We start from the raw sequence: 24,950 nt of genomic DNA on the forward strand, positions 1-24,950 counted from the left end.
ATAGAATGAGAAAATTGCAGGATGGTCTCACTCATAGATAAAGAAGTGAGAATCTCAAAAGAAATCCCAGCATGCTGAGTCTAGTAATACATAAAATGTGTAATATGGTATAACCACACAAAGTTTACTCAAGGAGTGATTTACTATTAGAAAAAATTAACATCACATTTTAAAGAACTGCATGATTGTTAGAAAAGATAGATAAAAATATTTCATTGTAGTCCGTGATAATTTGGGGTGGGCATTTGGCACAAAGGTTAACATGCTTTTTGCATATATATATCATATAGAAGAATGGCTGGGTTCAAGTGCCAGCTCTGTTTTCATCTCCAGTTTCCTGCTAATATATCCTTTGGTAGGCAGCAGATGATGGCTCAAATGTTTGGGTCCCTGCCACCCACATGGGGAATGCTGGATTGAGTTCCAGCCTCCTGATTTGGACCTACCCTAGCTTTTGTGGGGATTGAACTAGCAAATACAAGTTTTTTTTTCTGCTTGTCCTTCTGCCTTTCAAATAAATGAAAATAAATTTAAAAACTTTGGAAACTTTTAGCAAATAAGGACTAAAAAGGATCTTAAATTCACAAAAGGTTATCTGTGAAAATATACAGCAAGCCCAGGAACAAGTTGAGGTGACTTTACTATCAATATATTTTTTTAAAGATTTATTTATTTATTTGAAAGAGTTACAGAGAGAGAGAGGTCTTTTTTTTATATATATTTATTTTAGTTACTTGAAAAAGTTACAGAGAGAGGTAGAGACAGAGAGAGAGGTCTTGCATTCTCTGGTTCACTCCCCAGATGGCTGCAATGGCCAGAGCTGCGCCGATCCGAAGCCAGGAGCTAGGAGCTTATTCCAGGTCTCCCATGCGGGTGCAGGGGCCCAATGACTTGGGCCATCTTCTACTGTTTTCCCAGGCCACAGCAGAGAGCTGGATTGGAAGAGGAGCAGCCGGTGACCACATGGGATGCCAGCACTTCAGATCAGGGCTTTAACCCTCTGCGCCACAATGCCAGCCCTGATTTAACTGTCAGTGTTAACACTGCTGTTACTATCACTGTTGTTAACTGTTACCATTCTAGAATTAATATGGAAATTTACTGGGATTGTTAGATGTAAGTTTAGTAACATAAATCATTTGCATTTCTGTATATTAACAATGAACAGAAAAATATTGAAAATTAGGTGTTATTTAAAATAGCAACAGAAGTGCAGGCTGCTTAGCGATAAACTAACAAATTATATGTAAGACTTAAGCAGATAATGGTTTCATTTGAAAACATTGAAGTTATGAGTAAATGTAGAGAGACACTTTGTATTCATGTCATAATTCTGAAAATGTCATTCTTCCCATTGATCCACATATTTACTTTGATTCCAGTCAAAATCTCAACACTGTCAATTACAGATTACAAGCAAGCTAGTTCTCTAATTTCAGTCAACAAAGGGCCAAAACAGCTCATGCTCTTAAAAAAATAAATAAGAAAAACATGTGCTACCAGGTATCAGAATATGAAGTTGATGGTAGTATTGGTGCAAAAATATACAGTTAAACCAATGTGATAGGGTAGAATAAAGGGTCCAGAAATGGGCTGGTGGTGTGGTGTAGTGGCTTAAGCCACCACGTGACATATCCTATATGAGTGCTGGTTTGAGTCTCGGCTGCTCCACTTCTTATCCAGCCTCCTACTAATGTGCCTGGGAAAGCTGTGGAAGATGACCAAGTAACTCTGGTACCGCATGGAGTCAGACTCCTGACTTTGGCCTGGCTTTGCTGCGGCCATAGGGGGTGGAAGATCTCTACCTTCCTCTAAAGCCAGAAACAAAGCCATGGTTAGTAGAATCTTGATTTATGACAAGCTAGCGTTGGAGATCAGTGGGGAAAGATGGATAGATAGTACTGACACAAGTATCTGTGTACTAAAAAATGAAATTGAGTCATCCTCACATTAGAACAAAAACTAGTGCCACGTTAACTGAAGGTCTAAGTGTGATTGACCAAAAAAGTTTTCAGGAGATACTGGTAATAAATGAGACCATCTTTATGATTTTTGGGTTTAGGAAAAATTGCTTAAATAAAAATATAGACTAAAAAGGAAAGTATTGGTTAAGTTTAACTCTGATAGAACCAAGAAAGAAGACACCATAAAGAAAAACATGAACTGCAAACTGGGAGAAGGTAGAGAAAACATATAATGAAAGATTGGTATATTTGGGGCCAGCGCTGTGGCTCACTTGGTTAATCCTCTGCCTGCGGCGCCAGCATCCCATATAGGCGCCGGGTTCTAGTCTTGGTTGCTCCTCTTCCAGTCCAGCTCTTTGCTATGGCCCAGGAAGGCAGTGGAGGATGGCCCAAGTGCTTGGGCCCCTGCACCCGCGTGGGAGACCAGGAAGAAGCACCTGGCTCCCGGCTTCAGATTGGCGCAGCGCCAGCCGTAGCGGCCATTTGGGGAGTGAACCAACGGAAGGAAGACCTTTCTCTCTCTCACCGTCTATAACTCTACCTGTCAAGTAAATTTAAAAAAAAAAAAAAAAAAAAAGAGATTGGTATATTCTGTATAATAAGCAAAATGATAGGTTATGGCTTGAAATGAAAAACAAATATTAAAATATTATGAAAATTATATTCTAGAGTTTCTTAGACATAAAATTTAATGTAGGGTTACAACATTGAAGCTTATATTCCTTAAGATTATGAATAAACTTTTTTTCCCTTGTTACATAGGAGGTTGGAGGAAGTAGAAAAGATGCTTTTCTCTGAGTAGTTAGCCTTGTGGTCTTAGACAGTTGTCTGAACCTCCAGTTTTCTTCATTTTAGAGATAAGAGTTAGAGTAAATAATGTCCAAGGATCAACTCCGATTTTTAGGAATATTAATGTGTACTTTTTAAATTGTCAGCTCATTAGTTAAATCCCCATCTCTGTGTCATGGTTAGATTTTACTCCAAAGCTATACAGTTGGATGAGTTGGGCTGTAACAGTTTTTGCCTACCTTCTCGTGTTTATTGTTTTGAAGAAAACACGTCTCTTCTGATCCTGAAGTGGTAGCATTGTTAAGAGAGGCTGCAGAATGCCCTGTTTCTTACACAGCAGATTGCAACCCTTTGGGTATCCACAGGTGTAGTATTTAAGGGATAATCACGTTCTCAGAATATTTTAATGTTGTATTTTTGTTTAAATGCTAATATAAAAACTCATTGCAAGCATTTACTGCATCATCTATGTGAATACTTAAAAGAAGTGCTTTCTGGGTTTTTCTCCTTGGTATCAAATCTATTTATTTATTTAAAAGATTTATTTTTATTTATTTGAAAGAGTTAATAGAGAGAGGTAGAGACTGAGAGAGAAGTCTTCCATCCGCTGGTTCACTCCCCAGATGGCTGCAACAGCCAGAGCTGTGCAGATCTGAAGCCAGGAGCCAGGAGCTTCTTCCAGGTCTCCCATGTGGGTGCAGGGGCCCAAGGACTTGGGCCATCTCCTACTGCTTTCCCAGGCCACAGCAGAGAGCTGGATTGGAAGAGGATCAGCTGGGACTAGAACCGGCACCCATATGGGATGCCAGCACTTCAGGCCAGGGCCTTAACCTGCTGTGCCACAGTGCCGGCCACGGTATGTAGTATTTTGATTGTTATAAGTTAGTGAGCAGATAGCATGCCTACAGTGATGCCGTTGTTTTTCCCATCTTTGAGGAAACAAAGAAGTTACCTGGCCATGGTCAGACAACTTCTGTATGGCAAAGTTGAGATTTGGACCCAAACAGTTGATGTTAAAGCATTAAGTTATACTTTCTGGTTGCAGAAACAGGGTTTCTTTTTCATTTGCTGGGTCTCAGTTTCATCATCTATAAAATGGTTATAAAATATACTTGCTTGTGAGTACTAAGTGAAAATATTTATGCATTATGCTTAGTTACAGCAGTGTGTAGCAATGCTTGATAAGTGTTTGCTCTTGTGATTGTTACCACTGTCATCACTGCTCTTTTTTTTTTTTTTTTTAGCTTTTGTTTAATGAATATAAATTTCCAAAGTACAGCTTATGGATTACAATGGCTTCCCCTCCACCCATAACTTCCCTCCCACCCGCAACCCTCCCCTATCACTACTCTTGAAATACTATTTGCAAGATACATTTTCTACCTTTTTACCATTTATTGCTTAGTTATAACCTGATTTAAGATCCAATCTGATTTTTTTTTTTTAGACCCAGAGTCTGTTTACGTGCTTAAGATCATAGTCATACAAGACTAACTCAAATAAGTGTATTTGATTGTGTAAATTGTTATTTTTCTTTTTTAAAAGATACTTGATGGGAATTTTGCCTCATTTGTTACCATGATGGATAACATTAGAATAACTGTCGATGTTTAGTCTGTGCAGCTTTGTAGAAGGCTTTGTTAGAAGGTTTGACACAGTGCTGAGTGGCTAAGTTATGGGACCTATGAGTATTTTCCCACAGGTTCTTTTTCTTTTCAGAGTGTGTTTCATATATTGGCTAAGTACACTGACTCTGGAACCAGGTTACCTGGACTCACATATTTTTTCTGCCACCTGTTGGCTTGGCTTTATAATATATAGATTACCTGACACGTAGGAGTTTAATATATTTTAACTAATAGTATTTTTGTCTGTGGGAGGGAATAAAGGGAGAGACCCATATTTGAGAAAGATAGTTTCAGGAAGTGATAGGAATGAGCATAAAATAGTTGCTAGGGGAAAATAAAATCTGGATTTTTCAAATAATGAGTGCTGAAATTCTGTTTTTTAATGTGGGAATGTCATCACACTGCTCACTTTTTTTTTTTTTTTTTAATGTCTCAGGTTGGGTTTTTTGTGAAGAGAGGATGTTCCAGAGGCATGGTTGAAATTGAATTGTAAGTGTTGAAAGTGCTAAACAACTTCTTGTACAGTTTGTTGGTTTATATTTGTGCTTTTTTGTTGACTTTAGAAATGAATATTAGTATAGCATTATGACATAAATATTATAAGAAGTAATATTTAATGTATACTTTATCCAGACAAGGAATTTTTTATTTTTCATGCATCTTTAAAATTTTAAATTGTTAAGAACTGTATTTTGGAAAAATTATCAAGGACATTATTTTTATTGAAGTAATGAAATAGAAATATACTATTGTGAAAGTATTTGTTAAGTTTATAATAGTTTTCACAAATTTAAAATACATGTTTTTTGCTGATTTCAAAAGTAATATATACTTACCTGTTAAAGTATAAACAATTTAGATGAAAGTGGAAGCTTTGCCATAAGTGTACTTCTAGGAGTAACTAGTATTGATAGCTGAATACTTAGGTTGTCATTTCTCATTCCTCCTTTAAGTACTGATAATTCTTCATGGTGCCCCTTTCCCTAGAGGTTGGATAGTTTTAGTTGACCACTCTTGGGAGTGGTTTCTGATGGATCACAGATGCCATTTTTGATGGAACCAGTTGACCATCCTTGGTGTATACACCTAGTCTTCTGTACATGAATATTCACATTGTGTACATGAATTTTAGACAAGAGTTGTTCTTTTTTGAAGAATTGATAGAAAGCTGTGGAGTTTTTGACGTGAAAAAGGTTATATGATAGCCCTTACCATTTTATAGGCTTTGGGGAAATTACTTCTACTTAAAAGTTGCTTGAAATTTTAAAATTTGTGTAGAGATGAAAAACAGACACATGGCAGTAAAAATAACTTGTTGAAAAATATTAAAATATTACTGAAAATGACAAGACTAGTAACTGAATTCAAGAGTACTTCAAAAAGTTCGTGAAAGTAAAATTAAAGATGAATTTATTTTGGTGCAAAAATGTTTAAAACCTGTGCATCTGAGGAGAGTATGTGTCATGTTCCTAGAAATGTATAATTAATACCATTCTTAGTAGTTCCTTCCTTTTCATATTACTGAATGTATTTGATAAAATTCCAGTGAGAGTCTTGACAGGTAAGTTTACAAGTTGATTGCAGCATTCATCTTGAGTAGATTTTTCAGAAAACCCAAGAAAATTTTGAAAAAGCAAAGTTGTACATCAGGGTTTTTTGTACCAGATGTTAAAGTACAGTATAACACGTCAGTTACAGCAGTGTGGTACTGGTATAGAATATTAGAGGAGTGTGATGGAGAAACTAGGAACAGATACAGAGACGGGAATTTTATTGTAGAGGTAGCTGTTAATTATGTGTAGGTTATCAAAGAGACAGGAAAAGCCAAATTGTTTTTGGAACTCTCACATTTACCACAACACAAGACATGACACCAGAAGTGTGGGCTTTTTTCCTACCACACTCTTCAGTACAGATCATTTGTGACCCTAACCAGAGTTTATCAGAGTTCATGGATTAAGGGCTCATTTCCACAAGACTGTTCCCCACGTCAAATGGCGTTTGCAAGTCCTGGATTGTGACCTGTGCTGCTGACCTGTCAGCTACAAATTGGGATTCCCAGGACTCTCCCCTCAGGTTTCATTATTAGACTGGCTTACAGAACTCAAGGAAAAGGCTTTATTTAGATTTACCCACTTATTTATTTATTTTTAAAATTTATTTATTTGAAATACGGAGTTATACAGAGAGGGAAAGAAGTCTTCCTTCCACTGATTTGTTCCCCAAATGGCTGCAAAGGCCAGGGCTGGGCTGGCTGAAGCCAAGAGCTTCTTCTGGATCTCCCACGTGGGTGGCAGAGGCTAAAGTGCTTAGAACATCTGCTGCTTTCCCAGGTACTTTAGCGGGGAGCTGGATTAGAAGTAGAGCAGCCAGAACAGGAACCTGTACCCATGTGAGATACTGGCATTGCAGGTGGTGGCTTAACCCTTTGCATGACAGTGCAGGTCCTAATTTACCCATTTATGGTAAAAGGTGCAGATGAACAGCCAAATGAAGACTGATACAGGGTGAGGTCTGGAAAAATCATGAGTGTGGGAGCTTCTTTTCCCATGGACTTGGGGTGCACCACCCTCACAACACATAGAAGTGTTTACCAATCCAGAGAACTCTGTAGTTCAGGGGTTTTCATGAAGACTTCTTCAGATGGGCATGATTGATGCTTAAATCAGTCAGTAGCCCTCCTCCCCTTCTGGAGGGCAGGGATGTGGAGCTCAAAGTTCCCAGCTTCTAGTCAGAACCTAACGGGAGTTACCTTATTAGAACAGAATACACTTCTGTCAGCCAGGAGGTTCCAGGGGCTTAGCAGTTCTGGGCCAGTAACTGGGAACAGAGACTAAATAGGTATTTTTTTTATTATACAATAATATCACAACTTGAAACAATTAGGTATTGATTCTTAAAAGATAAATTTATAGCTTTATTTGACACCCTACATATAATAAAATCTAAATGCAAAGGCCAGGAAATAATAGGAAAAATGTAGAGTTAGTATTAAGGTCCAAAGACCTTAAAAATACTAACTTTCTAATCAGAATAAGAGTCTCAATAACCATAAAAAGTAAGGTAGGAAATTTAGGTTTCATAAAAATCCAGCTAAATATGATGGTACCCTTGTTAAAAAAATTGACAAGGCCGGTGCCGAGGCTCAACAGGCTAATCCTCCGCCTAGCGGCGCCGGCACACCAGGTTCTAGTCCCGGTTGGGGCGCTGGATTCTGTCCTGGTTGCCCCTCTTCCAGGCCAACTCTCTGCTGTGGCCTGGGAGTGCAGTGGAGGATGGCCCAAGTGCTTGGGCCCTGCACCCCATGGGAGACCAGGAGAAGCACCTGGCTCCTGCTTTCGGATCAGCGTGGTGCACTGGCCGCAGCCCGCCGGTTGCAGCGGGCATTGGAGGGTGAACCAACGGCAAAGGAAGACCTTTCTCTCTCTCTCACTGTCCACTCTGTCAAAAAAAAAAAAAAAATTGACATATGGAAGAAAACAGTTTTAGCACAAAAAGCCTTTATAAGGCTGTACTTCAAAGAATTCTTAGAAAGTATTGTAGAAAAAACTGCTTGGGCTCAAAAAATTTTGGCACCAGTATAACTTTATCTTTTAATACAGCTTCCATGAGCATTTAAAAGTAACCTGTACAAATCTTAAAATTACTAAGATATTAATCTTTTATGCCAATCAGTACAAATTATAAATTAGCTAATTATAATTACCCTATTATAATTACCCAAAGGGGGCCGGCATTGTGGCATAGAAGGTTAAACCTCTGCCTACAGTGTTGGCATCCCTTATGGGTGCTGGTTCAAGTAATGGCTGCTCCACTTCAATCCATCTCTCTGCTAACACACCTGAGAAGACAACAGAGGAGGGCCCAGGTGCTTGCGACCTTGCACCCACGTAGAACCAGAAGAAGAGCCTAACTCCTGGCTTTGGCCTGGCCCGGCTCTGGCCATTGGAACCTTTTGGGGAGTGAACCAGCAGGTGGAGGATCTGTCTCTGTCTCTCTCTCTTTCTCTGTCAGTCTCTGTCTGTCTCTCTCTTTGCCTGTGGTTCTCTTCTCTTGACTCTTTCAAATAAATAAATGGATTTTTTAAAAAAATTAACTAATAGGAAAATGAGCAAAGAAAGTTAACACAAAAGTAAATGAACAATAAATACAGATAGAGGCTCTGCCCTTTATTTATTTATTTATTTTTATTTTGGACAGGCAGAGTGGATAGTGAGAGAGAGAGAGAGAGAGAGAGAGAAAGGTCTTCCTTTGCCATTGGTTCACCCTCCAGTGGCTGGCGCGGCTGGCGCGCTGCGGCCAGCGCACCACGCTGATCCGAAGGCAGGAGCCAGGTGCTTCTGGTCTCCCATGCGGGTGCAGGGCCCAAGCACTTGGGCCGACCTCCACTGCTTTCCTAGGTGCATTAGCAGGGAGCTGGATCGGAAGTGGAGCAGCCAGGACTGGAACCATTGCCCATACATGGAATGCTGTTTCTGAATTTAGTGGCTTAGCTCACTATGTTACAACACCACTCTGACCTCCACCAACTTTTTTTTTTTTTTTTGAAAGATGTGTTTATTTATTTGAAAGGCAGAGTTACAGAGAGGCAGAGGCAGAGAGAGAGAGAGAGAGAGAGAGGTGAGAGAGAGACAGAGAGGTCTTAATCCACTAGTTCATTCCTCAAGTGGCTGCAACGGCCAGAGTTGAGCTGATCTGAACCCAGGAGCCAGGAGCTTCTTCTGGGTCTCCCACAAGGGTGCAGGAGCCCAAAGACTTGGGCCATCTTCTACTGCTTTCCCAGGCCATAGCAGAGAGCTGGATGGTAAGAGGAGCAGCACTAGAACCTGGTGCCCATATGGGATGCTAGCACTGGAGGTGGCAGCTTCACCCATTACACCACAGCTCTGGACCCCTCCAACAACTCTTAATGGCTAAACAAAATGTGGTATACAATGACCTATTAAGGAGCATAAAATGAGTGAAGTCCTGACACATTTTATAATGTAGATGAACTTTATATTGTAGATGAACACTTAGTGAGACACAATTAAATATCCAGTAGGAAAATCCATAGGGACAGAATAAATTAATGAATGCTGGGGTATGAGGGAAGAAGTAAATGGGGATGACTGCTTAACAGATATGGCTTTCTTTTTGGAGGGTGATGAAAATATTCCAGATTAGATAGTGCTGATGTTTCTACAACCATATGAATATACTAAAAACTGGTGTTGATGTGTATATCTGAAAACATATAAACTGGTTATATTTTATATTATGTGGATTTTATCAGAATAAAAAGACCATGTTGAATTGTGCACTATAAAATGGTGGGTGTTATGATGTGTGAATTACATCTCAATATTTTAAAAGTGATTGCCTAAGATACTTTTGTACAATGGTTTCTCAGGTGTTGAAACCAAAACAAATATACTAAGCTAGGTATATTAATAAAATATGGAGTGATTAGTAGCCTTTAAGTTTCAAAAGTGCAGTATAAATGGCTGTAGGTTTTATGTATTCCTTATTTTTTATTCCCAAATACGAAAATTCATTTGTTTTTTAAGTTATCTAAGTAGTTAAACTTCTTGACATACTATAGCTGCTGGCACTAGTAATCTAACCAGTGGCCATTAAGTAGATTCCTCTTAGCAAATCTAGCACAAGGGGAAGTTTCCTTTTCACGGATTCCACATGGTTACAATATGATCACTTGTTCTATTAGAGTCCACATGACCTTGAGTACCAAGCATAAACCAGTCATTAGTTGTTGAAATTATGTTGCTGTTGGGTGAATGCATTAACTGCTCATAAATTCACTAGATAGGTTGAGTAGAATAATCTCTGACATACATCTGTGTGGTCATTTTTCAAACATTTTTTTGAGTACTTGCACTTTGGGATATTTTACTCTGCCCTCAGGAATTTATTAGAGTGAAAGGGACAGAAAATAAGCAGAACATACATGGCAGTAACTGGGTATGGAAGGAACATTCCTCAATACAATCAAAGCAATATATGAAAAGCCCACGGCCAACATCCTATTGAATGGAGAAAAGTTGGAAGCATTTCCGCTGAGATCTGGTACCAGACAGGGATGCCCACTCTCACCACTGCTATTCAATATAGTTCTGGAAGTTTTGGCCAGAGCTATTAGGCAAGAAAAAGAAATTAAAGGGACACAAATCGGGAAGGAAGAACTCAAACTATCCCTCTTTAGAGATGATATGATTCTTTACTTAGGGGACCCAAAGAGCTCTACTAAGAGAGTGCTGGAATTCATCGAAGAGTTTGGCAAAGTAGCAGGATATAAAATCAATGCACAAAAATCAACAGCCTTTGTATACACAGGCAATGCCACAGCTGAGGAAGAACTTCTAAGATCAATCCCATTCACAATAGCTACAAAAACAATCAAATACCTTGGAATAAACTTAACCAAAGACGTTAAAGATCTCTACGATGAAAACTACAAAACCTTACAGAAAGAAATAGAAGAGGATACCAAAAAATGGAGAAATCTTCCATGCTCATGGATTGGAAGAATCCATATCATCAAAATGTCTATTCTCCCAAAAGCAATTTATACATTCAATGCAATACCAATCAAGATAACAAAGACATTCTTCTCAGATCTGGAAAAAATGATGCTGAAATTCATATGGAGACACAGGAGACCTCGAATAGCCAAAGCAATCTTGTACAACAAAAACAAAGCCGGAGGCATCACAATACCAGATTTCAGGACATACTACAGGGCAGTTGTTATCAAAACAGCATGGTACTGGTACAGAAACAGATGGATAGACCAATGGAACAGAATAGAAACACCAGAAATCAATCCAAACATCCACAGCCAACTGATATTTGACCAAAGATCCAAAACCGATCCCTGGAATAAGGACAGTCTATTCAATAAATGGTGCTGGGAAAATTGGATTTCCACGTGCAGAAGCTTGAAGCAAGACCCATACCTATCACCTTACACAAAAATTCACTCAACATGGATTAAAGACTTAAATCTACGACCTGAAACCATCAAATTATTAGAGAGCATTGGAGAAACCCTGCAAGATATAGGCACAGGCAAAGACTTCTTGGAAAAGACTCCAGCAGCACAGGCAGTCAAAACCAAAATTAACATTTGGGATTGCATCAAATTGAGAAGTTTCTGTACTTCAAAAGAAACAGGAAAGTGAAGAGGCAACCAACAGAATGGGAAAAAATATTTGCAAACTATACTACAGATAAAGGGTTGATAACCAGAATCTACAAAGAAATCAAGAAAATCCACAACAACAAAACAAACAACCCACTTAAGAGATGGGCCAAGGACCTCAATAGACATTTTTCGAAAGAAGAAATCCAAATGGCCAACAGACACATGAAAAAATGTTCAAGATCACTAGCAATCAGAGAAATGCAAATCAAAACCACAATGAGGTTTCACCTCACCCCGGTGAGAATGGCTCACATTCAGAAATCTACCAACAGCAGATGCTGGAGAGGATGTGGGGAAAAAGGGACACTAACCCACTGTTGGTGGGAATGCAAACTGGTTAAGCCACTATGGAAGTCTGTCTGGAGATTCTTCAGAAACCTGAACATAACCCTACCATTCAACCCAGCCATCCCACTCCTTGGAATTTACCCAAAGGAAATTAAATTGGCAAACAAACAAGCTGTCTGCACCTTAATGTTTATTGCAGCTCAATTCACAAGAGCTAAGACCTGGAACCAACCCAAATGTCCATCAACAGTAGACTAGATAAAGAAATTATGGGACATGTACTCTATAGAATACTATACAGCAGTCAAAAACAATGAAATCTGGTCATTTACAACAAAATAGAGGAATCTGGAAAACATCATGCTGAGTGAACTAAGCCAGTCCCAAAGAGACAAATATCATTTGTTTTCCCTGATCAGGTACAACTAACTGAGCACCAAAGGGGAAACCTGTGGAAGTGAAATGGACACTATAAGAAACAATGACCTGATCATCTCTTGTCCTGACTCTAGATGTACAATGTAATACTTTATCCTTTTTAGTATTTGTTGTTGTTTTTGTTGTTGTTGTTCTAGTACTAGTGGTTGAACTCTGTAATTAACACACAATTACTCTTAGGTGTTTAAATTTTAACTGAAAGGTGATCCCTGTTAAATTTAAGAGTGGAAAAAGAGAGGGAGGAGATGTACAATTTGGGACATGCACAATCAGACTTGCCGCAAATGGTGGAGTTAGAAATGTGCCAGGGGATTCCAATACAATCCCATATAGGTGGCATGTACCAATGTCATCTCACTAGTCCAAGTGATCAATTTCAGCTCATTCGATGGCTCTGATAGGTCTAAGAGTCAAAGGGATCTCACAAACAAGACAAGTGTCTGCTAATACTAACTGATAGAATCAAAAAGGGAGAGAAGGATCCAACATGGGAAGTGGGATACACAGCAGACTCATAGAATGGCAGATGTCCTAAACAACACTCTGGCCTCAGAATCAGCCCTTAAGGCATTTGGATCTGGCTGAAGAGCCCATGAGAGTATTGTAGGCATGGAAAGCCAAGAAACCATGGAAAAGAAAAAAAAAAAAAGAAGACCTAAATGGAAGATCTCTGGGAGTGAGATCCCAGTGGAAAGAACAGGGCCATCAAAGAAGGAGGTACCTTTCTCCGAAGGGAGGAGAGAACTTCCATTTTGACTATGACCCTATCGGAATAAGATCAAAGTCAGCGAACTCTAAAGGCTTCCATAGCCCTGGCAACTCATGACTAGAGCCTAGGGAGATTACTGATGCCATGAACAGGAGTGTCAAATTGTTAAGTCAGCAACAGGAGTCACTGTGTACTTACATCCCATGTGGGATCTGTCCCTAATGTGTTGTCTAATGTGCAGTGATGCTATAACTAGTACTGAAACAGTATTTTTACACTTTGTGTTTCTGCGTGGGTACAAACTGATGACATCTTTACTAATTATATACTGAATTGATCTTCTGTATATAAAGATAATTGGAAATGAATAAAGGAAAAACCTGGTGTTAAATTGGAAATGGTATAGAAAATTAATTAATTTTTTAGAAAAAATATATTATGTAAGATCTCTGTCTTTAATGTACTGTACACTCTTATTTAATGCTATAACTAGTACTCCAACAGTATTTTTTTTCACTTTGTGTTACTATATGGGGGCAAACTGTTGAAATCGTTACCTAATATATACTAAACTGATCTTCTGTATATAAAGAGAATTGAAAATGAATCATGATGTGATTGGAAGGGGAGAGGGAGCGGGAAAGGGGAGGGTCGTGGGTGGGAGGGAAATTTTAGAGGGGGAACCCATTGTAACCCATAAGCTGTACTTTGGAAATTTATATTCATTAAATAAAAGTTTAATTAAAAAAAAAAAGAAATATAAAGCAGGCAAGGAGGATAGACTGCCAGAGTGAAGTTCTGCATTTTTAAACAGAGTGTTCAGGAAAGTTCTCACTAAGAGTGCTTGTACGAAGAGTGGAAGGAGGAAAGTAATGAGCGCAGAGTATGTTGGGGAAGAACACTGCAGGTAGAGGGGTCTACAAATGCCAAGGCTCTGAAGCGGTACCCAGTGTGACTGGATCACACTGAAGGTGAAAGAATAGTAAAAGCTACTTCAGGGCCTTGTGGCCAGTGTAGGGATGTGCCATTTATTTTGAGTAGGATGTGAAGCCACCAGGTTTTGAGCAGAGGAATGGAAATATATAATTTAAATATTGATCAGAACACTTGCATTACTGTGTGGAAAATAGACAGTAAGGGAGCAAATAATAGTTTAGGATTTGTCATGAATTAGACATAGGATATGTGAGGAGGAAAGAGGCACCGAGAAGGATTCCAAGGTATCTGGCATGCTGATAGGTAGAGTTTGTAGTTACTGAGGAAGAAAATTCTATAGAAGGTTTTAGGAGTAAGATCAGAAGTTGTAAAATCTTACCAGTGGCAGCACAGATAGTTTGAAATGTGCATCTCACTTTAGAAACGTTGAAAAAACAGAAGAAGTACTTTCCTGAAATTAAACCCAGTGAAGTTGGAAGTGCCTACTAGACTTTGAGATAGAAGTTTTCTTGAGGCCTGCGCTGTGGCTCACCTGGCTAATCCTCCACCTGTGGCGCCGGCACCCCAGGTTCTAGTCCCGGTTGGGGCGCTGGATACTAGTCCCGGTTGCTCCTCTTCCAGTCCAGTTCTCTGCTGTGGCCTGGGAGGGCTGTGGAGGGTGGCCCAAGGGCTTGGGTCCCTGTACCCGCATGGGAGACCAGGAGGAAGTACCCGGCTCCTGGCTTCGGATCGGCGTAGCGGCTGCATTAGCGGCCATTGGGGAAGTGAACCAACGGAAGGAAGACCTTTCTCTCTGTCTCTCTCTCACTGTCTATAACTCTGTCCCTGTCTCTCTCACTAACTCTGCCTGCCCCCCCCCCAAAATAAAGAAGGTTTTGTTGAAAACGTTATTTTATTTGTTTATTTGAAAGGCAGAATGAGAGAGATTTTCTGTCTTACTGACTTCCCAGATACCTACAGTAGCTAGGGGTTGGCTAGGCTGAAGCCAGGAATCAGGAATTCCATCCTGGTCTCCCACATGGGTGCCAAGGGCCCAAAGACTTGAGCCAACTGTTGCTTTCTCTGACATATTAGTTGGGAACTGGATCAGAAATGGAGCAACCAGGACTCAAACCGGCACCTGTTGTTGGATACTGCCATTGCAAGCAGTGGCTTACCTTATGGTGCCACAACACCTGCTCCAGGTAGATGTGTTTAATGGACAATTAGATATAAAACCTGGCATCTAGGGAGAAGTGTCTTGAACCAACAAAGAAGAGACAGGACATGGGAGCCTTCCTTAGAAAAAGCGCTGCCGAATAACCGCTGACTAGCACTTTTTATCTTAGGGTCCAAAAATCTAAGCATGCAAGCAAGTACTGTAGGCAAAGTTGTACATCAGCTTTATAGTGGGAATAAGGCAAAGGAATCCGGTCTAGGGATCCATGACAGAGAACAGAATAGTGGTGTATATTTTTAAAGGCAGGCCCGTTCAAATGCTATCACAAGTTCACAAGTTTGGGAAAACATCAGTTACCGTGTGTGTGTGTGTGTGTGATGGGAGGGTGTGCCCTCACCTAGCCTGCATAGGCAGACACAGAACTGCTGCCGCCCACTTAATTTCAGGAAAGTGTGCCCTCTGGAGAAGTACTTAGGCAGTGTCCTCTTCAGAGAAGTGTAGGCTGAATTTAATGCATTTGGAGAGTTGTTAGTGTTGTCGATGAAATCACTAACAGAGTAAATGATAGATGAGGAAGAGATCTGAGAACTAAACATTGCTCTAGTGCAGCATTTAGAAATTGAACACCATGTCTGTCCTCCCACCCTTCTTCCTCCTCCGTCTCCTATTCCCATTCTTCTTATTTTTTGTTTTAAAGCTCTTTTTCTTTTCTTTTCTTTTCTTTTTTTCTTTTTTTTCTTTTTCTTTTCTTTTTTTTTTTTTGACAGGCAGAGTGGATAGTGAGAGAGAGACAGAGAGAAAGGTCTTCCTTTGCCGTTGGTTCACCCTCCAATGCCCGCCGCGACCGACGCATCTCGCTGATCCGAAGCCAGGAGCCAGGTGCTTCTCCTGGTCTCCCATGGGGTGCAGGGCCCAAGCACTTGGGCCATCCTCCACTGCCTTCCCGGGCCATAGCAGAGAGCTGGCCTGGAAGAGGGGCAACCGGGATAGAATCCGGTGCCCCAACTGGGACTAGAACCTGGTGTGCCGGCGCCGCAAGGCAGAGGATTAGCCTGTTAAGCCACGGCGCCGGCCCCATTCTTATTTTTTACTAAGATTTATTTTCAGTTAACTTTATACACATATTGTTAACTCTATACTAAGTAGAGTTCAGCAAATAGTATGAAAAAAAAGCCCTATTCCTCAACAGTGGAGACAAGGACTGTTCAAAGTCATTGTATCTCCAAGTGTCAGTTTCACTCTATAGATTACCTTTTAAGTACTCCATTAGTTATCACAGATCAGGGAGAATATATATTTGTCCTTTTGGACTGGCTTATTTCAATAAGTATGATGTTTTCCAGTTTCATCCATTTTGTAGCAAATGATAGGATTCCATTTTTTAAACTACTGTGTAATATTCCATGTTGTACATATCCCATAATTTATCTAGTCTTCAGTTGACAGTCATTTGGGTTGATTGTATATCTTAGCTATTATGAATTGAGCAACAATAAACATGGGAGTACAGATAACTCTTTCATATCCTGATTTCATTTCCCATGGATAAATTCCCAGGAGTGGGATGGCTGGGTCAAATGGTAGTAGGTCCATATTTAGATTTCTGAGATATCTCCATGCTGTCTTCCATAGTGGCTTTACCAGGTTGCATTCTCACCAACAGTGGATTAGGGTGCATTTTTCCCCACATCCTCACCAGCATGTGTTATTTGTTTATTTCTGTATGAAATCTATGAAATCTAATGGAGGTGAGGTAAGACCTCATTGTGGTTTTGATTTGCATTTCCCTGACAGCTAGTGATCCTGAGCATTTCTTCATGTGTCTCTTGGCCATTTGGATTTCCTCTTTTGAAAAATGCCTATTTAAGTGCTTTGCCCATTTCTTCACTAGGTTGTTTGTTTTGTTGTTGTTGAGTTTCTTGATCTCTTTATATATTCTGATTATGAATCCTTTGTCACTTGCATAGCTTGCAAATAATTTCTCCCATCCTGTCAGTTGCCTCTTCACTTTGCTGAGTGTTTTTTGTAGTGCAGAAGCTTCTTAATTTGATGTTATCCCATTTGTCAGTTTTGGCTTTGATTGCCTGTAACTCTGAGGTCTTTTCCAAGAAGTCTTTGCCTATGCCAATGTCTTGTACGGTTTCTTCAATGTTCTTTAAAAATGTGATGGTATCAGGTTGTAGATTTAGATCTTTAATCCATTTTGAGTGAATTTTTGTGAAAGGTGTAAGGTAAGGGTCTTGCTTCATACTTCTGCATGTGGAGATCCAGTTTTCCTAGCACCATTTGTTGAATAGACTGTCCTTGCTCCAGGGATTGATTTGAGCTCCTTTGTCAAAGATACGTTTGTTGTAGATGCATGGGTTGATTTCTGGCATTTCTATTCTGTTCTGTTGGTCAATCCATCTATTTTTGTACCAGTATCAGACTATTTTGCTTATAACTGCCCTGTAGTATTTCTTGACATCTGGTGTTGGGCATTGCCTAAAATCTCCATTACAATATGGCACCTGGCAGATGTTCAAGGGGCATGTCTGCGGCTGCTGCAGTTAAACTACATAAGATCAGACCACTGGCAGGGATAGGTCCGCTTTAGTTCCGGACTCGTGGACAGTGCATGATCCCTATACTTTGCTTCAGGTGCCCCTGCGTGTGCTCCACCCACGCCTGCATGACCTTTTTGCTGATTGGCTCCCCTACTGTGCATGTCTTTTGTAAACTTTATAAGGCTGCATACTTCTTCAATAAAGTGGTTCCTGCTTCGACAGAACTCACGGGTGCTTGTGGTGTGTTCATCACCCGTCGACCTTACCTCTCCCGTTCGCCTTGTTGGGGAGTGCTTGCGCTGCCTGTGGGAAACCGCAGGCTGGCCACCTGTGAGAACCTCCTCATCTACATAGTCTGCAGCAATCAGTTGACCACAAGGCCTACGAAAACAGCCAAGTGAAACAGATGAAACAGAATGGACTCTGCATAAACTAGGAAGAACCAGGTGAAACAGTGAACTTTCGACCTGAGGCTATACGCGCGCTTTCATCTGATTGGACGATATCAGCATAAAGGGACATTGGGATCTGGGCGGGCGGGCGCGGCCGCCACTGCTGGCGGCCGCCGCCGCGTCCCCTCCTCTTCTTTTCTTTTTTTTTTTTTTGGCAGAGAGAGTGGATAGTGAGAGAGAGAGAGAGAGAAAGGTCTTCCTTTTTGCCATTGGTTCACCCTCCAGTGGCCGCTGCGGCCGGCGCATCTCGCTGATCCGAAGTCAGGAGCCAGGTGCTTCTCCTGGTCTCCCATGCAGGTGCAGGGCCCAAGCACTTGGGCCATCCTCCACTGCCTTCCCGGGCCATAGCAGAGGGCTGGCCTAGAAGAGGAGCAACCGGGATAGAATCCGGTGCCCCAACCGGGGCTAGAACCCGGTGTGCCGGCGCTGCAAGGCAGAGGATTAGCCTGTTAAGCCACGGCGCCGGCCTCCTCTTCTTTTCTTCTCTCCCCGCTTTCCTTCTGGCCCCACAAGTAAAAGTTCCTTGAGAACCGATGAATAGTGACCATGTCATGACTACGTTGGACCCTTGCTGGCGAGGGTCCGACACTGCCCCTGCTGGTCAGGGGCTAGCATCGTTCTTGAGACCCTGACAATCTGGTGTTGTGATGTCTCTGGCTTTGTTTTTGTTGTAGAAGATGCTTTAGCTATCCGGAGTCTCCTGTGTTTCCAATAGACTTTCAGCATCATTTTTTCTATATCTGAGAATGTTCTTGGTATTTTGATTGGTGTTGCATTGAATCTGTAAATTACTTTGGTAGCATGGACATTTTGATACTGATTCTTCTAATATATGAACATGGAAGGTTTTTCCATTTTTTTTTTGTGTGTGTCGTCTTCTATTTAATGTTTTGTAATTTTAATCAGAGATCTTTGCCGCACTGGCCAGAGCTGTGCCTATCCAAAACCAGGAGCTGCTTCTGGGTCTCTCATAAGGGTGCAAGGGCCCAAGGACTTGGGCCATCCTCTACTGCTTTCCCAGGCCATAGCAGGGAGATGGTCTGGAAGTGGAGCAGCTGGGACTTGAATTGGCCGCCTTATGGGATGCCAGCATAGCACGTGGTGGCTTTACCTTCTCCGCCACAATGCTTGCTCGGATCTTAGTTCTTTCTCAGTTATGGCATTGTCTGTGTATACAAAAGCTATTGATTTTTGAGTGTTGATTTTTATATTCTGCTACTTTACCAAACTCTCCAGTAGTCTCTTGGTAGAGTCTTTTGGGTCCCTTATGTAGAATCATGTCATCTGCAAATAGAATAGTTTTATTTCCTCGGTCCCAATTTGTATCCCTTTGATTTCTTGTCTAGTGGCTCCATCTAAATCTTCCAGGACTATATAAAATAGCAGTGGTGAGAGTGGGCATCCTTGTCTGGTTCTGGTTCTCAGTGGGAATGCTTCCAAATTTTTCCCATTCGGTAGGATGCTGGCCATGGGTTTGTCATAAATTGCCTTGATTGTGTTTAAGAATGTTCCTTCTACACCCAGTTTGCTTAAAGTTTTCATCATGAAAGGGTGTTGTATTTTATCACATGCTTTCTTTGTATCTGTTGAGATAACCATTTGGCTTTTGTTCTTCAGTTTGTTTATGTGCTATATCACATTGATTTGGGAATGTTAAACCATCCCTGCATTCTAGGAATAAATTTCACTTGGTCCAGGTGAATGATCTTTCTGATGTGTTGTTATATTCAACTGGCTAGTATTTTGTTGAGGATTTTTGCATCTGTGTTCATCAGGGAAATTGGTTTGTAGTTCTTTTCCTCTATTGTATGTTTTTCAGGTTTAGGAGTTTAGGTGATGCTGGCTTCATAGAAGGAGTTTGGGAGGATTCCCTTGCTTTCAGTTGGTTGAATAGCTTGAAAAGAATTGGAGGTAGTTCTTTAAATGTCTACTAGAATTCAGGAGTGAAGCCATCCGATCCTGGGCTTTTCTTTTTGGGGGAGGGGATCTTTATTACTGATCAGTTTCTTTTTTGGTTATGGGTCTGTTTAGGTTTTCTGTCTTCATGGCCCATGTTTGGTAGGTAGTATGTGTCCAGGAATCTATCCATTTCTTCTAGGTTTCCCTTTTTGTTGGCATACAGCTCTTTGTAGTAATTTCTGATGCTTCTTTTTTATTTCTGTGATAATTGTTATGCTTCCTTTTTCATCTCTAATTTTATTGATTGGGTCTTCTCTCCCCTTTTTTGGTGAGTTGGGCCAGTGGTTTGTTAATTTTGTATATTTTTTCAGAAAACCAGCTTTTTGTTTCACCAATTTTTTGGTATTTTTTTGTTTCAGTTTTGCTTATTCCTCTCTAATTCTAATTATTTCTTTTCTTCTACTAGTTTTGGATTTGCTTTGCTGTTGATTTTCTAGGTCCTAGAGATGCATTTATTTAGTGCCTTTCCAGTTTCTTAATGTAGGCACCAACTGCTATAAACTTTCCTCTTAACACTGCTTTTGCTGTATCCCATAATTTTTTTTAAAGATTTATTTATTTATTTATTTGGAAGTCAGAGCTACAGAGAGAGAGAGAGAGAAGGAGAGGCAGAGAGAGAGAGAGGTTGGTCATCCATCCGCTGGTTCACTCCCCAATTGGTCGCAACGGGCAGAGCTGCACCAATCCAAAGCCAGGAGCCAGGAGCCTCTTCTGGGTCTCCCTTAGGGGCCTAAGGACTTGGGCCATCTTCCACTGCTTTCCCAGGCCATAGCAGAGAGCTGGATTGGAAGTAGAGCAGCTGGGTCTTGAACTGGTGCCCATGTGGGATGTTGGCACTGCAGACGGCAGCCCAACCTGTTATGCCGCAGCACTGGCCCCTCCCATAAGTTTTGATGTGTTATATTATCATCTTCATTTGTTTCCAGAGATTTTTTTATTTCTGTTTTGATTTCTTCAGTGACCTGCTGTTCATTCAGGAGCATGTTGTTCAGTCTCCATGCGTTTGCATATATTATAGAGATTCCTGAGTTGTTGATTTCCAACTGCATTGCATTGTTGTTCAATAGGATACATGGTATGATTTAGGTTTTTTTGAATTTGCAGAGACTTGCTTTATTTCCTGCATATGATTGATCCTAGAGAAAGTTCCATGCACTAGTCAGAAGATTGTGTATTCTGCAGCTGTAGGATGGAAAGTTCTGTAGATATCTGTTAGGTCCATTTAGTCTATAGTGTCAGTTAACTTTCCTTGCTGCTTTTCTGTCTGGTTGGTCTGTTCATTGCTGAAAGTTAGGTATTGAAGTTTCCCATTACTGTTGTACTGGAGTCTGTCTCCCTTTCAATTTATTAACTTTTTTTTTTTTTAAATAGCCAGATGCCCTGTATTTAGGTGCATATTCACTTGTTATAGTCACATCTTGTTGAATTGACCCCTTAATCATTACACAGTGCCCTTCTTTGTCTCTTTTTTTTGACAGGCAGAGTGGACAGTGAGAGAGAGAGACAGAGAGAAAGGTCTTCCCTTGCCATTGGTTCACCCTCCAATGCCCGCCGCGGTAGGCGCGCTGCGGCCAGCACACTGCGCTGATCCGAAGGCAGGAGCCAGGTGCTTCTCCTGGTCTCCCATGCAGGTGCAGGGCCCAAGCACTTGGGCCATCCTCCACTGCACTCCCTGGCCACAGCAGAGAGCTGGCCTGGAAGAGGGGCTACCGGGACAGGATCGGTGCCCCGACCGGGACTAGAACCCGGTGTGCCGGCGCCGCAAGGCGGAGGATTAGCCTGTTGAGCCACAGCGCCGGCGTTTCTTTGTCTCTTTTAACAGAAAGTCTGTTTTGTCTGATATTAGGATGGTTATGCCAACTCCTTTTTGGTTTTTGTTAGCATGGAATATCTTTTTCCATCCTTTCCCTTTCAGTCTGTGGATGTCTTTGTTGTTGAGATGTGTTTCTTGTGGGCAGCAAGCAGATGGGTTTTGTTTTTTTAATCCATTCAGCCAGTCTGTATCTTTTAACTGGAGAGTTGAGGCCATTTGCATTGAAGGTGACTATTGATAAGTATCCGATATGTCTTGGCCCTGCCATTTTTCCATAAATATTCCTATATTTACTTTGGATTTCCTTTGTACTGTTACTGGGAAATTTTCTTTCACCTTTTTTCTTAGGGATGACCATATTTCTGTGTTTCTATGTGTAACACATCCTTAAACATCTTTTGTAAGGCTAGATGAGTGGTAACAAATTCTTTCAATTTCTGTTTGTTATGGAGGGTCTTTATTGTCACTTTCATTCATAAATGAGAGCTTTTTAGGTTACAGTATTCTAGGTTGACAGTTTTTTTTCTCCTAAGACTTGGAATTTATCTCGCCATTTTCTCCTAGCATGTAGGGTTTCTGATGAGAGGTCAGCTGTGTGTCTAATTGGACATCTTCTGAAAATAATCTGGCATTTCTCTTTTGCACATTTTCGAATCTTTTCTTTCTGTTTTACTGTGGAAAGTTTGACTACAATGTGTTGTGAGGATCTTTTCTCTTTGTGTCTATTAGGAGTTCCGTGTGCTTCCTGTACTTGGATATCCCTTTATCCAAGTTAGTGAAGTTTTCTGTAATTATTACACTAAAAAGGCCTTCTAATCCATTCTGTCTTTCCATGACTTCAGGAATTTCTATGACCCGTATGTTGGGTCATTTGATAGTATCCCACATATCTCCAAGACGGTTTTCTAATTTCTTTTCTTTTTTTTTTTTTTTTTTGTCGACTGTAAAATTTCCAGAGATTTGTCTTTTTTTAAATTTTTTTTTTAACCTTTTAAAGATTTATTTTATTTATTTGAAAGAGTTACAGAGAGAGCTAGAGACTTAGAGAGAGGTCTTCCATCCGCTGGTTCACTCCCCAAATGGCCACAATGGCCAGAACTGAGTTGAATCAAAGTCAAGGAACCATGAGCTTCCTCCGGGTCTCCCACATGGGTGCAGGGGCCCAAGGTATTGGACCATCCTCTACTGCTTTCCCAGGCCAAAGCAGAGAGCCGAATCAGAAGCAGAGGAACCAGAACTTGAAAAGGCACCCATATGGGATGTCAGCACTGCAGGCCAGTTCTTTATCCTGCTGTGCCACAGCGCTGGTCCCAAAATTTATCTTCTAATTTGGATATTTTTTCTTCTGCCTCATCGAGTGTGTTCTTTTTTTTTTTTAAGATTTTATTTATTTGATAGGTAGAGTTACAGACAGTGAGAAGGAGAGACAGAGAGAAAGATCTTCCTTGCATTGGTTCACTCCCTGAATGGCCGCAATGGCCAGAGCTACGCCATTCTGAAGCCAGGAGGGGTGCTTTTTCCTGGTCTGCCATGCAGGTGCAGGGGCCCAAGCACTTGGGCCATCTTCTGCTTTCCCAGGCCACAGCAGAGAGCTGGATTGGAAGAACAGTCGCAACTAAAACCAGTGCCCACATGGGATGCTTGCGCCACAGGTGGAGGATTAACCTACTGCGCCATGGCGCCGGCCCCTGAGTGTGTTCTTAAGGCTTTCCACTGCATTTTTTATTTGTTCTATTGAATTCTTCATTTCTAATATTTCATTTTTTTTAAAGATTTACTTATTTGAGAGGCAAAGTTACAGAGCAGGGTCTTTCATCTGCTGGTTCCTTCCCCAAGTGGCTGCAATAGCCAGGTCTGGGCCAGGCCAAAGGCAGGAATTTCTTTCAGGTCTCCCACGTGGGTGCAGGGGCCCAGCCACTTTGGCTGTCATCCACTGCTTTCCCAGGCCATTAGCAGGGAACTGGATTGGAAGTGAAGCAGCCGGGACTTGAATTGGCAGCCATATGGGATTCTGTTGCTGCAGGTGGAGGTTTAACCTTCTATAACACAGCGCTGGCCCCCAACATTTCATTTTAATTTCTTTAAAACCTTAATTTCTTGGGAGAAATTTTTATTCATGTTTTGTATGAATTTCTTTAGTTCAGGGATTTGCTTCTGATTACTTCTAAGTAATCCTAAGATTTTTTTTTTAATTAGTTTCTGGCATTTCTTCAGTCTCTTCATCTTCACATTCTAGTATTGAAGTGTTGTGTTCTTTTGGAGGCATACTGTTGTCTTCCTTATTCTTGTTTCTTGAATTGCTGTTTATTATTGGGCATTTTTGAGATACTTGCCCCCCCCACACCCCATGATGGCTTTTATCTTTGGGCTATATTTATGTGGCTTAGTGAAGTGTCCAGTCTTAGTGTATAACCAGAGGCATGTGCTGGATGTCGTCAGGGAGCTCTGTTCAGTACTGCAGGATGAGGGGTGTCCAAGGTGACACCCAAGTTGGGTGTGGTAAATCTTTTTTTTTTCCATCAGAGGGGAAGTTTGTTCTGCTCTGTTGCTGTATTCTCATTGGCCTCCTCACAGGAGACCAGTGCCTAGGCGCTAGGCCTAGTGGGTATAGTATTGATTCGCGTTTCTACAAGAACTACACAAAAGAAACATGGAGTCCTTGGTATTAGAAGGGGTCCTGCAGTAGTAACCCTCACCAGGGAATCAGGGAGCCCCAAGCCTGTGGAGCCACCCACAGTGACTGCCCAACGTCCCAGCCACACACTGCGCCCTCCCACTTAGCCACAGTGATTCCATAGTCAGGTACACAGACTCCCAGTCATCAGCCCCTAGCCCCCTGTCAGTTCTCCCAGCCAGAAGTAGCTGTTCTTAATACTGTGGGTGTGGGTGTGGGTGTGGGTGTTCATGTTCATGTATGTGTCCATTGAACTGCTCTTTTCTCCTTGAACTTTGTGTTAATTTATTGGGGATAAGGTAGAGTCCTGCAGAAGATTTTTACTAACTACTGTCAGAAACCATTGATACTTTAATCCAGAATTACAATATACAGGATTCTTGGCTTGAGG

General features: G+C 41.1%; 1 protein-coding gene across 4 annotated transcripts in view; it reads left to right on the plus strand.

Annotated features, from left to right (window-relative positions):
- SMC5 (structural maintenance of chromosomes 5) overlaps positions 1-24,950 on the plus strand; it is a 119,092-nt gene that overhangs the window by 12,077 nt on the left and 82,065 nt on the right. For all 4 annotated transcript variants that reach the window (XM_062208394.1, XM_062208395.1, XM_062208396.1 and 1 more), the window contains exon 3: positions 4,818-4,870. In XM_062208394.1, coding sequence (XP_062064378.1) covers positions 4,818-4,870 — 53 coding nt within the window. The remainder of the gene's footprint in view (positions 1-4,817; positions 4,871-24,950) is intronic.

Source organism: Lepus europaeus, chromosome 12 (assembly GCF_033115175.1).
Source record: "Lepus europaeus isolate LE1 chromosome 12, mLepTim1.pri, whole genome shotgun sequence".
In the NCBI taxonomy this organism is placed as follows: Eukaryota; Metazoa; Chordata; class Mammalia; order Lagomorpha; family Leporidae; genus Lepus; species Lepus europaeus.